At 56.2% G+C, this 12,959-nt stretch overlaps 1 protein-coding gene across 1 annotated transcript; it reads left to right on the top strand.

Moving 5' to 3' along the window:
* Positions 1-1,069: 1,069 nt before the first annotated feature.
* On the top strand, positions 1,070-12,772 carry Nckipsd (NCK interacting protein with SH3 domain). Its single transcript, XM_048334827.1, has 13 exons — positions 1,070-1,346; positions 5,004-5,113; positions 5,633-5,837; positions 6,222-6,312; positions 6,576-7,060; positions 8,201-8,371; positions 8,750-8,836; positions 8,919-9,057; positions 9,187-9,267; positions 9,959-10,087; positions 10,418-10,510; positions 10,687-10,859; positions 11,771-12,772. The coding sequence occupies exons 1-13, from the start codon at positions 1,176-1,178 to the stop codon at positions 11,972-11,974; spliced, it is 2,139 nt and encodes a 712-aa protein (XP_048190784.1). The 5' UTR covers positions 1,070-1,175; the 3' UTR covers positions 11,975-12,772.
* Positions 12,773-12,959: the final 187 nt, after the last annotated feature.

The raw sequence follows: 12,959 nt of genomic DNA on the forward strand, positions 1-12,959 counted from the left end.
TGGCTAGGACAGCCCCTGAGATTCTTAACCAAGCTCCCAGGAGCTCACAAAAAAGATACCCAAGTCCTGGAGGAACGGGATGGCTGAAAGTTTGCCGGGGGGGGGGGTGTGTGTGTCAAATCTTTGGGGTGAAACAGCCTTGCTGGATAACCCAGATTGGCCTTAAACTCACATCTTTAGGCCTCTGCCTCTAAATGCTGGACTTACAGAAGTACACCACTATGCCCTGTTCTAGGCCTGCCCTGTTCAAGGCATGCTCTTAAGGCTACAAGATGCCCCCCAACCCACCCACTGCCAGTACTCTTACCTGCTCTCGGCAGAGACATCAAAAAACAAGCTAGTAAGGTTTTCAGTCCTATAAGGAACAAAAAAGCTATTAGTGAGGTTGGGCAATAATTCTGCTGGAAGTGTTCCAGGCAGAGAGGAGAACCGTAGGCAAAGGGGTCGACCCCTTGGGCAGATAAAGAGATGCCAATGGCCAGGGTTTGGCCATGATGGGAACCTTTGGACCAGGGGAATAGGCTAACCTGATTTCTGATCTCAGAGAGACTCGATCACTTGCTCCTCCATTCTTCACCGCCGATGGGTAACAGAGCAGGGACTTGATCGGGTGCTGGGAAGCCTAAGACTTGCAGGATCCAACAAAACGACCCCTCTTCTAATCCCCATCCTCATTGTTAATATAGGTCGGGTCTCAAGGACAAACGGGGCAAGGAGCCTAGAGCGCTTCCTTTAGGGGAAGGCAGGAAGGGCCGCAGGGGAGAAAAACTGGAAGGCCTGGATGAAGTGGGAGAAAAGTGGGGCGCAGGGGTCAGGATATTGGAATCAAATCCCTCCAAGGTCCTGGAGTGTGGGAAAAGCAGAAGAGCTTGGGGTTTGGGGAGGATTGGCGAGTGTCGAGATCGCCCGGCAGGGGGCGCTTCTGCGCCGGCGCCGTGGGCCTGTCAGTCATTCCCGAGGCCCGGGTTTTGCAGCAGCGCAGCGCGCAGGCGCAGTCGCGTGTCACGGGGCGGAGGGGGCGGGGCGAGCCGCGGCGGGGCGGCGCGCGGGTGCGCGGGCGCGCGCGACGCATCCCCGGGGCCTGCTTGGCACAGCCGCTTCTCGGGTCCCTTGGCACTGGCGGCGGCGGCGGCGGCGCGGCCCGGCGGCTCCCACCACCCTCCTCCCCGGTCCCCATGTACCGAGCGCTGTACGCGTTCCGCTCGGCGGAGCCCAACGCCATGGCGTTCGCGGCGGGCGAGACCTTCCTGGTGCTGGAGCGCAGCAGCGCGCACTGGTGGCTGGCGGCGCGGGCGCGCAGCGGAGAGACGGGCTACGTGCCGCCCGCCTACCTGCATCGCCTGCAGGTGAGTGAGTGTCCCCCCCTCCCCCGGGACACCCCGGGACCGGCCCCTCCACGGACCCACCCCACCCCACCCCACAGCCGGCCCCGGAACCCCGGATCCCTGGGCACCGGAGGCGGGGACCTCCAAGCAGACATAGTTAAGAGACCCTATAGGGAACCCCAAGAACCAGCGTCATGGCCCCCATCACACCCAGACCGAAGACGGGTGCCCTTGACATACAACTCCACACCTCCTCCTCCCACCCCCACCCCAAACTCCACTGAGACTCTTTGGGGGTGGGGGGAGGGTCCCTTCCCCCACACGACTTGCGGGGGCGGGGGTGGGTGCCCATCTGAAGAGAATTCCCGTTCTGGAGACTTCAGACCAGTTACTGAAATCCCTGAGACACCCCCTCCCCTCCTCTCCACACCCCCCTCCCAAACCTTTCATAGTTCCATCTAAAGATGTCATACTCTTGCCTTCCCCGCCCCCATCCCCTGCACCCTTTGAAGAACACAACCGTGACTGTTCCACCTTGCACACAGATCTGTTTCCAAACACCACACAGGCCTCCCCCCCAACTTCCAACACTGTAGACACAGGCACCCCTAACCTCCACTTCCTAGTGCCCCTCCCTGAGATCTGAGATACATATATATATATATATATATATATATGTATGTTTACCTTTTCTGTACTTACCCATCCTTCCAAGCTCTACCCAAGAAGCAGCCCCCTCCCCCTCCCAACTCTCTGGGGACACTGGTTGGCATCACCCCCACTCCCTACTGCATCCTCCCCAAGCCTCGGAGGCCCTGATTTCTCAGGCTTCCTTCCTCTCAGAGCTGGAGGAGCACCATACCTGGAACAGGGCCTGCTCCCATTTTAAGGAAGTGCGTCCTTCCCCAAGGCCCCCCCCCCCACCAGCATGGGTCTGAACGTGGCCCCATTTCCTTCCATTATAAAGGCTAAGGTCCCAGTTTCTGTTTTCCAAACAGTAGTCCTGCTAACTCTGTGGGATTTGGGGTGTCTTGTCTCTCGCTGATCTATTCTGACTACAGTGGAAGGAAGACCAAGACCCAGAACCTCTCTGGCCTGTGCCAGACAGTCCTAGCCTTGAAGAAATGCCTCCGTCCCAGCCCAGTTCAGGACGGAAATAACAGGATAAATTTGGAAATGTCATCTGATCTTAAGCCAGGGGTGGGCCCTGGGCCTTAGGGGCTTCTTCATAGGCCTCATCCCAGCTAGAAATATATGAAGGGAAGAGGGGGCTCCCCCTGGAAACCAGGGAATGCTGCGTCTGGCGTGTGTATGGGTGTGAGATGACCCAGCTTCTTTGAGGTCTCATCTCATGTGGGGGGAAATCCTATCTCTTCCCCTAGGGGCTTATGTCAAGGACCTGTTGGGGTCCCCACTCCAAGGAGGACCAATGGGGGGTAGGTGTTTGATGAGGGCTCTGTTGCTGGCTATGGATTTTTTTTTTTTTTTTTTTTGGTCAGTCATGAGGCTTGAACTCAGGGCCTGGGCTCTGTCCCTGGCTTCTTTTTGCTCAAAGCTAGCACTCTGCCACTTGAGCTACAGTGCCACTTGCAGGTTTCTGGTGGATAATTGGAGCTAAGAATCTCACGGACTTTCCTGGTGTGGGCTGGCTTTGAACCGTGACCCTCAGCTCTCAGCCTCCTGAGTAGCTAGGATGATGTGTGAGCCACTGGCGCCCAGCTTGATTTCTTTCTGCATACTCCCTGTATCTCCTCTTGACTCTTTTTGCTTATGTGGTACTGAGGAATCGAACTCAGGGCCTCATGCATGCTAGGCATAGCACTCTACCACTGAGCCACCTTCCCAGCCCTCATCTTGACTCTCTCTCTTGTTGTTTTCCCTTCTTCCTCTGACTCTCCCATTCATGTATCTGGTGCTCATCATTCCTGCATTGGCCTCCCCTCTGCCTGCCCACTCTCCGTGTCTGCGGAGACAAGGAGGGCGGCGGGCCCCACGGATGTTCCCCGTGTCCCATTCTGTGCTAGGCAGTGCGGTAGCTTGGACCTGTGAGTTGTTGGGGGTGATAATACAGATGAGACCAACGGTCCTGAGCCCTAATCAAGGACCAGGCTCCATTCTTGTGTCTGTGTGTGTGCCCTGGGGCTTGAACTCACAGCCTGGACTCTGTCCCTGAGCTCCTGTTTGCTCAAGGCTAGCACTCTGCCACTTGAGCCACATCCCCACTTGTGGTTTTCTGGTGGGTCATTGGAGAGAAGAGTCTCACAGACTTTCCTGTCCTGGCTGGCTTTGAACTGTGATTCTCAGATCTCCGTCTCCCGAGTAGCCGAGATGACAGGCGTGAGTCACACACACAGCTGCTTTCCAAGACAGGTCTATAAAGATGACTTGGGGGGCTGGGAATACGGCCTAGTGGCAAGAGTGCTTGCCTCATATACATGAAGCCTTGGGTTCGATTCCTCAGCACCACATATATAGAAAACGGCCAGAAGTGGCGCTGTGGCTCAAGTGGCAGAGTGCTAGCCTTGAACAAAAGAAGCCAGGGACAGTGCTCAGGCCCTGAGTCCAGTCCCCAGGACTGGCAAAATTAAAAAAAAAAAGATGACTTGGGACTATGAGGTTGACAGTGAGATGGGAGCAGAGGGCTTCTCAGCCCATGCTTAGCTCCCAGGGGGCCTGCAAAGGACTCTAGAAGTTTCTGAAGTATGACCTTGGTTTTCTAAACGACCAGTAAGATCCAGACAGACTTATTAAGGATTCCACACGGGAGAGGCCTCCCCTGCTTGCATCTCAATTAGGACTCTGAGCCAAGATCAGGGGTGGAGTAGGGGTACACTCCCGGCTCCGTGCTGGAGATCCCTGGGCTGTGTTTTTGCTTGGTATCCCTCAATTTTGGAGATAAATTAGCTGACAGTCTCTGTGGGGCCCTAGTATGTGTAAAATGGTTTCATGGGAGGGACTAGCTTATGTCCTTACTCTCTGAGTGATGCAATACTAGAGTCTATCTCTCTCTCTCTCTCTGTCTCTGTCTCTCTCTCCATGTTAGTGATTGATTGATTAATTGATTGTGCAGTCCTGGTTCTTAAACTAGGGTTTGCCTGCTGTCCCTTAGCTTTTTTGCTCAAAGCTAGCATGCTACTACTCCATTTCTAGTTTTTTTACTGGTCCATTGGAGATGAGAGTCTCACAGATATTTCTGCTCAGGCTGGCTTCAAGCCTTGATTCTGAGATCTCAGCCTCCCGAATGGCTAGGATTACATGTGTGAGCCACCAGAACCTGGCTTTATTCTACACGTTTTATTTATTTATTTATTTATTTATTTTGCCAGTCCAGGGGCTTGAACTCAGGGCCTGGGCACTGTCCCTGACTTCCTTTTGCTCAAGGCTAGCACTCTACCACTTGAGCCACAGCACTACTTCTGGCTTTTTCTGTGTATGTGGTACTGAGGAATCGAACCCAGGGCTTCATGCATGCTAGGCCAAGCACTCTACCACTGAGCCAACTTCCCAGCTGCTGTTCTGTCATTCTTATTCCCAATTTGGCTCTCGGTGCTCTTGTCCAGCATTCCAGGATCTAGCTTAGTAGTCCACTGCCAGGCTCCAGCTTGAGCTAGGCCTGGATTGAGAATCCCCCCGACTTGGCCCCCAGATCTAACTGCTCACCTGCTCTCCTCACCCCAGGGAGTGGAGCAAGATGTTCTTCAAGCCATTGACCGGGCCATCGAAGCGGTACACAATACAGCCATGCGGGACGGTGGCAAGTACAGCCTGGAGCAGCGTGGAGTCCTCCAGTGAGTGGTAGGGAGATGCGGGTTGGTACAGCAAGCAAAGTGGTTCATTAGAGATCAGAGTCTCAGGGGCTGGGAATATGGCCTAGTGGTAAAGTGCTCACCTCGTATACATGAAGCCCTGGGTTCAATTCCTCAGCACCACATATATAGACAAAAGCCAGAAGTGGTGCTGTGGCTCAAGAGGTAAAGTGCTAGTCTTGAGCAAAAAGAAGCCAGGGACAAGTGGGCTGGGGATATGGCCTGGTGGCAAGAGTGCTTTCCTCTTATACATGAAGCCCTGGGTTCAATTCCCCAGCACCACATATACAGAAAAGAAGCCAGGGACAGTGCTCAGGCCCTGCGTCCATGCCCCAGGACTGGCAACAAAAACAAAACAAATAAACAAATAGAGATCAGAGTCTCATGGCCTTTCCTGCCCGGGCTGGCTTCAAACCGTGATCCTCAGGTCTCAGCCTCCTGAGTAGCTAGGATGACAGGCGTGAGCGTCTGATGAAGAGCCCTCTTAATCCTTTCCCTCAGGAAACTCATCCACCACCGCAAAGAGACCCTGTCTCGAAGAGGCCCCTCTGTCTCCAGCGCTGCCGTTATGACCCCGTCCACCAGTGACCACCATTTGGATGCTGCTGCTGCTAGGCAACCCAATGGAGTGTGTCGAACCGGGTTTGAACGGCAGCACAGCCTGCCCAGTTCTGAGCATCTGGGGCCAGATGGAGCCCTCTACCAGGTACATGCTGAGGGCCTCCCGGGGAAGGAGATGGGTGGCATTGAAGGCTTCCTGCAGGGGCTGGAAAGGTGGCTCAGTGGTAGAGTGCTTGCCTAGCATGCATGAAGCTCTGGGTTCGATTCCTCAAGACCACAGAAACAGAAAGAGCCGGAAGTGGCACTGTGGCTCAAGTGGTAGAGCGCTAGCCTTGAGGAAAAGCAGCTCAGGGACAGCGCCCAGGCCCTGAGTTCAAGCCCCAGGACTAGCAAAAAAGAAAATAGTCTCACGGACTTTTCTGCCCAGGTGGCTTTGAACCACAGATCCTCAGATCTCCGCCTCCCGAGTGGTTAGGATGACAGGCGTGAGCCACCAGTGCCTGACCCAAATGCCCTGCTGTCTTCCCAGATCCCACCGCAGCCTCGCCGAGCGGCCCCCACGACCCCACCTCCCCCCGTGAAGCGCCGTGATCGTGACGCCCTGGTGGTTTCTGGGAGTGGTAAGGCGTTGGGGGGGACGTGGGGGGTGAGGGTACCCTAGACTTGGCATGGTTGCTTGCTTGCTGACATGAGGGGGAAGGCCCTTTCCACGTAGGGAGAAGGTAGGGTCATCCCTGTGTTGGGGCCTAGGGGTGCTCTGAGCTCAGTGAGGAGACAGGGCCTAGCAGAAGATGGGGCCTTGTTACTGGCCCTGGGTTAAAAGATATTGGGGGGCCAGGGGGTGGGGCGCCTTTCCAGCATCACACGTGTTCTCTGCTCACAGTTGGCCGCCACACTGGGCCCTCTGCGGGCAGCCCCGCGTCCAGCGGCTCCTCGGTCAGCAGTACCTCCCTGGACACGCTGTACACCGGCTCCAGCCCCTCGGAGCTGGGCCCCAGCTGCTCGCCCACGCCTCCCCCCGTGCCTCGCCGAAGCGCCCACACCACTGTCTCCCAGCCCCAGCCCCCGAAGCCCCCGAGCCCCGAGCCCCCGGCTGAGGAGGCAGTGGCTGATCCCACCCCCGTTCCTGATGATCTGGAAGCCCTGAGCTCCCTGAACTTGGGGACCACGGAGGAGAAGACAGTGGCCGAGACCACGGTGCCCAGGACCATTGGGGCCGAGCTGATGGAACTGGTGCGGAGAAACACGGGCCTGAGCCATGAATTGTGTCGCGTGGCCATCGGCGTGGTCGTGGGTCACATCCAGGCCTCCGTGCCCGCCAGCTCGCCCGTCATGGAGCAGGTCCTCCTCTCGCTGGTGGAGGGCAAGGTGAGCGCGGCCGAGCGCCTGCATCGTGCTTGGCTCCTGGGAACATTTCAGCTGAGCCAAGAAGGGGAGCGGGAGGGGCTGGGAAGGTGGCTTAGTGGCAGAGTGCTGGCCTTGCATGCATGAAGGCCCGGGTTCGATTCCTCCGTACCACATACACAGAAAAAGCCGGAAGTGACGCTGTGAAAAACCTGACACAGCGCCAACCAACAAAAATCATCATCATCGTCACCATCATCATCATCAAGAGCAGGTTATGTGGGAGGGGTTGAGACTTGGACCCAGAATGGGGGGGGCGGTCTCACCTTCAGCTAGGGGTGGGGCCCCTGCCCTTCTCTGGGGAACTCTGACTGCAGAGAAGAAATAGACTCGGGGTACGGAGGAGGACAATGCCTTGCTGGCCTTGGCAGTAGAGAGAAATGGATTATGGGTTACGAGCCAACTTGACCACAAGTGAGAGGGTGCAGGCATTGGCGGGGGGGGGCGAGGGCAGGTTGGGGGGCTGCGGGCCCTCACCAGGGCTAAGGCACTAATCAGGACCAGGAACTACATGAGGGAGGCTGGGTGGGGGGAAGATGCTTCCTTAGGGCTTCCTCTGGAGTTCTGATTGGCAGGTGATGGGCGGGACCAGTGGGCCAAGGGGCCAATGGCATGCCTGCACTGGCCATGGTCGCCAATGCTTGCACAGCAAGGCTTAGGGGAAAATGTGGGAGGTGGGTCAGTGACAGGCCTAGTGGCACTTTGTGTGGAATTGTGATATGGGGTCTCTCAGTCACATCTTGAGGGAGCGACAGAGTCTGTACCCTCCTCACGTGGGAGGGGGATTCATCTAGGCCTGAGGGGAGAGCGAAGAGTTAATCGTGTCCTGTCCCCTCCCCCACCATGTCCTAGGAGGTCATCAAAACTGGAGTTGAAGCCAGGTGAAGGTGGCTCCCGCCTGTCATCCTAGCTCCTCAGGAGGCTGAGATCTGAGGTTCACGGTTCAAAGCCAGCCCAGCCAAGAAAGTCCATTTCACTCTTTATCTCCAATGAGTCACTACAAAAAGCCAGAACTCCCAGGACAGAGGCCGTATGGGGCCTCCTAAAATGCGGATGGGCATAGGCAGTGTCCTGAGCCGCGTCTTCCCCTCTCTCTCCCCCCAGGACCTGAGCTCAGCCCTGCCCTCTGGGCAGGTCTGCCATGACCAGCAGAGGCTGGAGGTGATCTTCGCGGACCTGGCTCGGAGGAAGGACGACGCGCAGCAGCGCAGCTGGGCCCTCTATGAGGATGAAGGCGTCATTCGCTGCTATCTGGAGGAGCTGCTTCACATTCTGGTACTGGTGTGGGGTTGGGGGGGTTCACATGTGTGTCCCCTAGCGTGGAGAGAGCATCAGTCTCCCCCCCCCACACACACACCCCATGCCCCTTTAACACTGGGATTCTGCGTTTAGTCTTTTTTGCTTTTTTAAGCCAGTCCTGGGGCTTGAACTCAGGGCCTGGGCACTGTCCCTGAGCTTCTTTCTGCTCAAGGCTAGCGCTCTACCACGTGAGCCACAGCGCCACTTCCGGTTTTTGAGATAAGAGTCTCACAGGGACTTTACTGCCCAGGCTGGCTTCGAACTGTGATCCTCAGATCTCAGCCTCCTGAGGAGCTAGGATGACAGGCGGGAGGCACCCCCAGTACCCGGCAATTCCCTCCTCTTCCCCTCTAGACTGACGCAGACCCGGAAGTGTGCAAGAAAATGTGCAAGAAGAATGAGTTCGAGTCTGTCCTGGCCTTGGTGGCCTATTACCAAATGGTACGTGCGAGCCAGGGGTGGGCGGGTGTTGGAGGGGTAGGGATGAGTACCCGGATGCTGAGCACACAGGATCCTCCGCCAGGAACACCGGACGTCACTGCGGCTGCTGCTCCTCAAGTGCTTCGGCGCCATGTGTAGCCTAGATGCGGCCATCATCTCCACCCTGGTGTCATCTGTGCTGCCCGTGGAGTTGGCCCGGGACATGCAGACAGACACACAGGGTGAGGCCGGCAGAAGGGCGGGGCCGGGGGGGGGGACGGCGAAGAAGCTTCCTGCTATCTCAAAATGGGGAGCAGGGTGGGGGGTTCCATCCACCGATTGCATGCCTTCCCTTCCCTCCCTCCCTCTAGACCATCAGAAGCTCTGCTACTCCGCCCTCATTCTGGCCATGGTCTTCTCCATGGGAGAGCCGGTGCCCTACGCACACTATGGTAAGAATGCGCATGGCGGACTGGGAATATGGCCTAGTGGCAAGAGTGCTTGCCTCGTATACATGAGGCCCTGGGTTCGATTCCCCAGCACCACATAGATAGAAAACGGCCAGAAGTGGCACTGTGGCTCAAGTGGCAGAGTGCTAGCCTTGAGCAAAAAGAAGCCAGGGACAGTGCTCAGGCCCTGAGTTCAAGGCCAGGACTGGCAAAAACAAACAAAAAGAATGCGCATGGCTGCTGGGCCACCTGTCATCCCAGCTCCTCAGGAGGCGGACATGTGAGGATCACAGTTCAAAGCCAACCCGGGCAGGAACCTCTGTGGCTCCCGTGGTAGAGTGCTCACGTTGAGCAAAAGAAGCTCAGGGCCCAGGCCCAGAGTTCAAGCCCCAGGACCAGCAAACAAACAATAAAAAGCTAGAGCGCTGGCCTTGAGCACAAAAGCTCAGGGTTCAAGCCCCGGCCGGGATCAGCCCCTCCCACTCCCCCCAAAATAAAAGTTTACCTATGACTGACTGTCTGGTCCTGGGGTCCGGAGATACAGGGCTCCTTGACCCAGTGATCTGAAGATCTGCTAACCAGATCTTCTGGCAGGAATAGGCTCCCCACCCCCACCCCCCACCCCAAGCTTACTGGATGGGTATTGAGATGAGGAAGGGGCAGGCCTGCAAATGTGTGTATGTCTCTATTCCAGAACATTTGGGCACCCCTTTCGCCCAGTTCCTGCTGAGTATTGTTGAGGACGGGCTGCCTTTGGACACCACAGAGCAGCTGCCAGACCTTTGCATGAACCTGCTTTTGGCTCTCAACCTGCACCTGCCAGGTGGGAAGGGGACCTCCCCCCCGCCCCCTCCCTCAAAATAAACAACTACTGGAAATTGGAAAAACCATAGGGAGGGCTGGGCATGTGGCCTAGTGGTAGAGTGCTTGCCTAGCATGCATGAAGCCCTGGGTTCTAATCCTCAGCACCACAGACACCCCAAAAGCTGGAAGTGGTGTTGTGATTCAAGTGGTAGAGCGCTAGCCTTGAGCATAAAGCAGCTCAGGGACAGTGTCCAGGCCCTGAGTTCAAGCCCCAGGACTGGCTTAGAAAAACAACCGTAGGGAGCTTTCCAGGCTCCATCCATACCTATGTTCCTGACTCTTTGCTCAGCACCTGACCAGAATGTCATCATGGCTGCCCTGGGCACACACTCCAATGTCAAGATCTTCTCTGAAAAGCTGCTGTTGCTTCTGAACCGAGGAGGTGAGGGCCTAGGAACCTGTGTGCAGCCTTTTTTTTTTTTTTAATATGTCCATGTTTCCCCCCCACCCCATCCCCGTACCCCCATTTTCACTCCTCTGACCCACTGGGGTGACCCTGGAACCTCAGCAAAGACTCCCCCCCCAACCCTGTGACCCTTGTGATCTCCTGCCTTCTAGATGACCCCGTGCGCATCTTCAAACACGAGCCGCAGCCCCCCCACTCCGTCCTCAAGTTCCTGCAGGATGTGTTCAGTAGCACTGCTACGGCCACCATTTTCTACCACACCGACATGATGGCGCTCATTGACATCACTGTCCGGCACATTGCTGACCTGTCGCCAGGAGACAAGGTGCCCAGAAGTTGCCACTGAAGGGATGGTTGCTGAGGGGGAATGGAACCAATATTTGAGGGGTGCCGTGGGGATATAGTACTGGGTGGACAGGAGGGCTACTGTTGGAGCCAGGTAAATGCAAGAGACTACTCAGAAACCAGGACCAACCCGGCACTGGTAGTGGCTTATGCTTATAATCCTAGCTACTCACAAAGGGGAGATATGAGGATCATGGTTCAAAGCCAGCCCAGGCAGGAAAATCCATGAGACTCATCTCCAATGAACCATGGAAAAAGCCAGAAGTGGTGCTGTGGCTCAAGTGGTAGTGCACTAGCGTTGAGCAGAAAGAAGGTCAGGGACAGTGTCCAGGCCCCAAGTTCAAGCCCCAGGACTGGCAAAAAAAAAAAAAAAAAGAAAAGGAAAGAGAAGTTGGGTATGTTATGGATGCTGTATGTAGGAAAGAGGATGCCTGTAGTTCAGGCCTGTGCTTCTGAATGGACAGTGTGTGTGTGTGTGTGTGTGTGTGTGTGTGTGTGTGTGTGTGTGTGTGTGTGTGTGTGTAGGAAAGAGGATGCCTGTAGTTCAGGCCTGTGCTTCTGAATGGACAGTGTGTGTGTGTGTGTGTGTCCTGGGGCTTGAACTCAGGGCCTGGGCACTGTCCCTAAACCTCTCTGTAGCCTCTACCCCTTGAGCCACAGCTTTTTCTGTGTCTGTGGTCCTGAGGAATCGAACCCAGGGCTTCACGTAGGCGAGGCAAGCAACTCTACCACTGAGCCACCTTCCCAGGCCCCATGGAACACCTCCTGAAGGCCACTTCTGCACCAGGTGCTAGGGGTGCGGTGCTGATGATATTCAGGTTGTGGGTGCAGCCATGGCTGCGTGGACACTCATCCCCGAGCCTCCCCTGAGCCCGCCCGCCCTTCCCACAGCTGCGCATGGAGTACCTGTCGCTGATGCACGCCGTGGTCCGCTCCACACCCTACCTGCAGCACCGCCATCGGCTGCCTGACCTGCAGGCCACGCTCCGGCGCATCCTCAGCGAGGAGGAAGCTTCACCCCAGTGCCAGATGGACCGCATGATTGTCCGAGAGATGTGCCAGGAATTCCCAGTGCTGGGGGAAGCCCCCAGCTAGCATTTCCCTCGACTCCCTTCCCCTGTAGTCTTGGTCAAGGGTACAGGGGGGGGCCTCAGGGGGCGGGCGGGGGGGAGGGGGGCTTTGCCCTAAGAACGTTTTGCACTAACATTAGGAAGGGGATAAAGAAGCCGAAGGGCCTGAGCAATCCCCACCCCCACCCCCCACTGCACACTTGAAGTAGAATGAATGATGCAAGGGGCCAACTATAGGATCAGGGACCACAGTGTGGGGCAGAAGAAACTGTGTAAGCTGAAGTTCCTTAATTCCCTCTCTCTTCAGCATGCCAAGCCCCCCTACTCCCTCCATATCCATATGCACCCCCAGAGTCCTGCTATTGCTCCAAGGCTGGGCCAGAGTCATACCCCGGTCCCCACCCCCTTAACCCTGCCTGCTCTGAGTCCCGGCCTCAGCAAAGCCATTCCCTTGGGGTGAGGGAGAACGCCTCCCACCAGCTCTTTGCCTTAGCTTTGCAGTGAGTGTGTCGCTCCTGTGCAGCCCTGTCTCCCCCTCCCCCCCAATAAGAATCTCTGCCCACCCAACACCCCCCCCTCCCAAATTGCTTTCAACCCTCAGAGAGGCCTTGGCCAACCTGCCGCTTTGAAAGCAGGATTCTTGGAGACAGTCCATCCAGCCTGAAACCTCATAAAACAGGACGATGGCACCAAGAATGAAAAAAAAAAAAAAAAAGACAGAATCTTATTTTCTCTGTTAAAAAAAAAATGCAGACAGAAAAGCCATGTGTATTTTCCTATGTGCTGAAGCTCATCTTTGGAAATAAATTACAGTCATCTGGAATTGGGCTTCCCTGGATGGTCCTGGGGGAAGGGGCAGCTGGGAGAGCCACAGTAGACATAAAAGGAGCATGTCCAGGCTTTTTTGTTGTTGTTGTTAGTCTTGGGACTTGAACTCAGGGCCTGGGCCCTGTCCCTGAGCTTCTTTTGCTCAAGGCACTCTACCACTTGAGCCACAGCACCACTTACAG

Source organism: Perognathus longimembris, chromosome 26 (assembly GCF_023159225.1).
Source record: "Perognathus longimembris pacificus isolate PPM17 chromosome 26, ASM2315922v1, whole genome shotgun sequence".
NCBI classification, from domain to species: Eukaryota; Metazoa; Chordata; class Mammalia; order Rodentia; family Heteromyidae; genus Perognathus; species Perognathus longimembris.

Bases quoted from the DNA above. Each gene is read 5' to 3' on its own strand.
- Nckipsd (XM_048334827.1), top strand. From the start codon at position 1,176: ATGTACCGAGCGCTGTACGCGTTCCGCTCGGCGGAGCCCAACGCCATG. The intron at 7,061-8,200 runs GTGAGCGCGGCC...CTCTCCCCCCAG, and splicing joins TCTCGCTGGTGGAGGGCAAG to GACCTGAGCTCAGCCCTGCC. The intron at 8,837-8,918 runs GTACGTGCGAGC...ATCCTCCGCCAG, and splicing joins TGGTGGCCTATTACCAAATG to GAACACCGGACGTCACTGCG.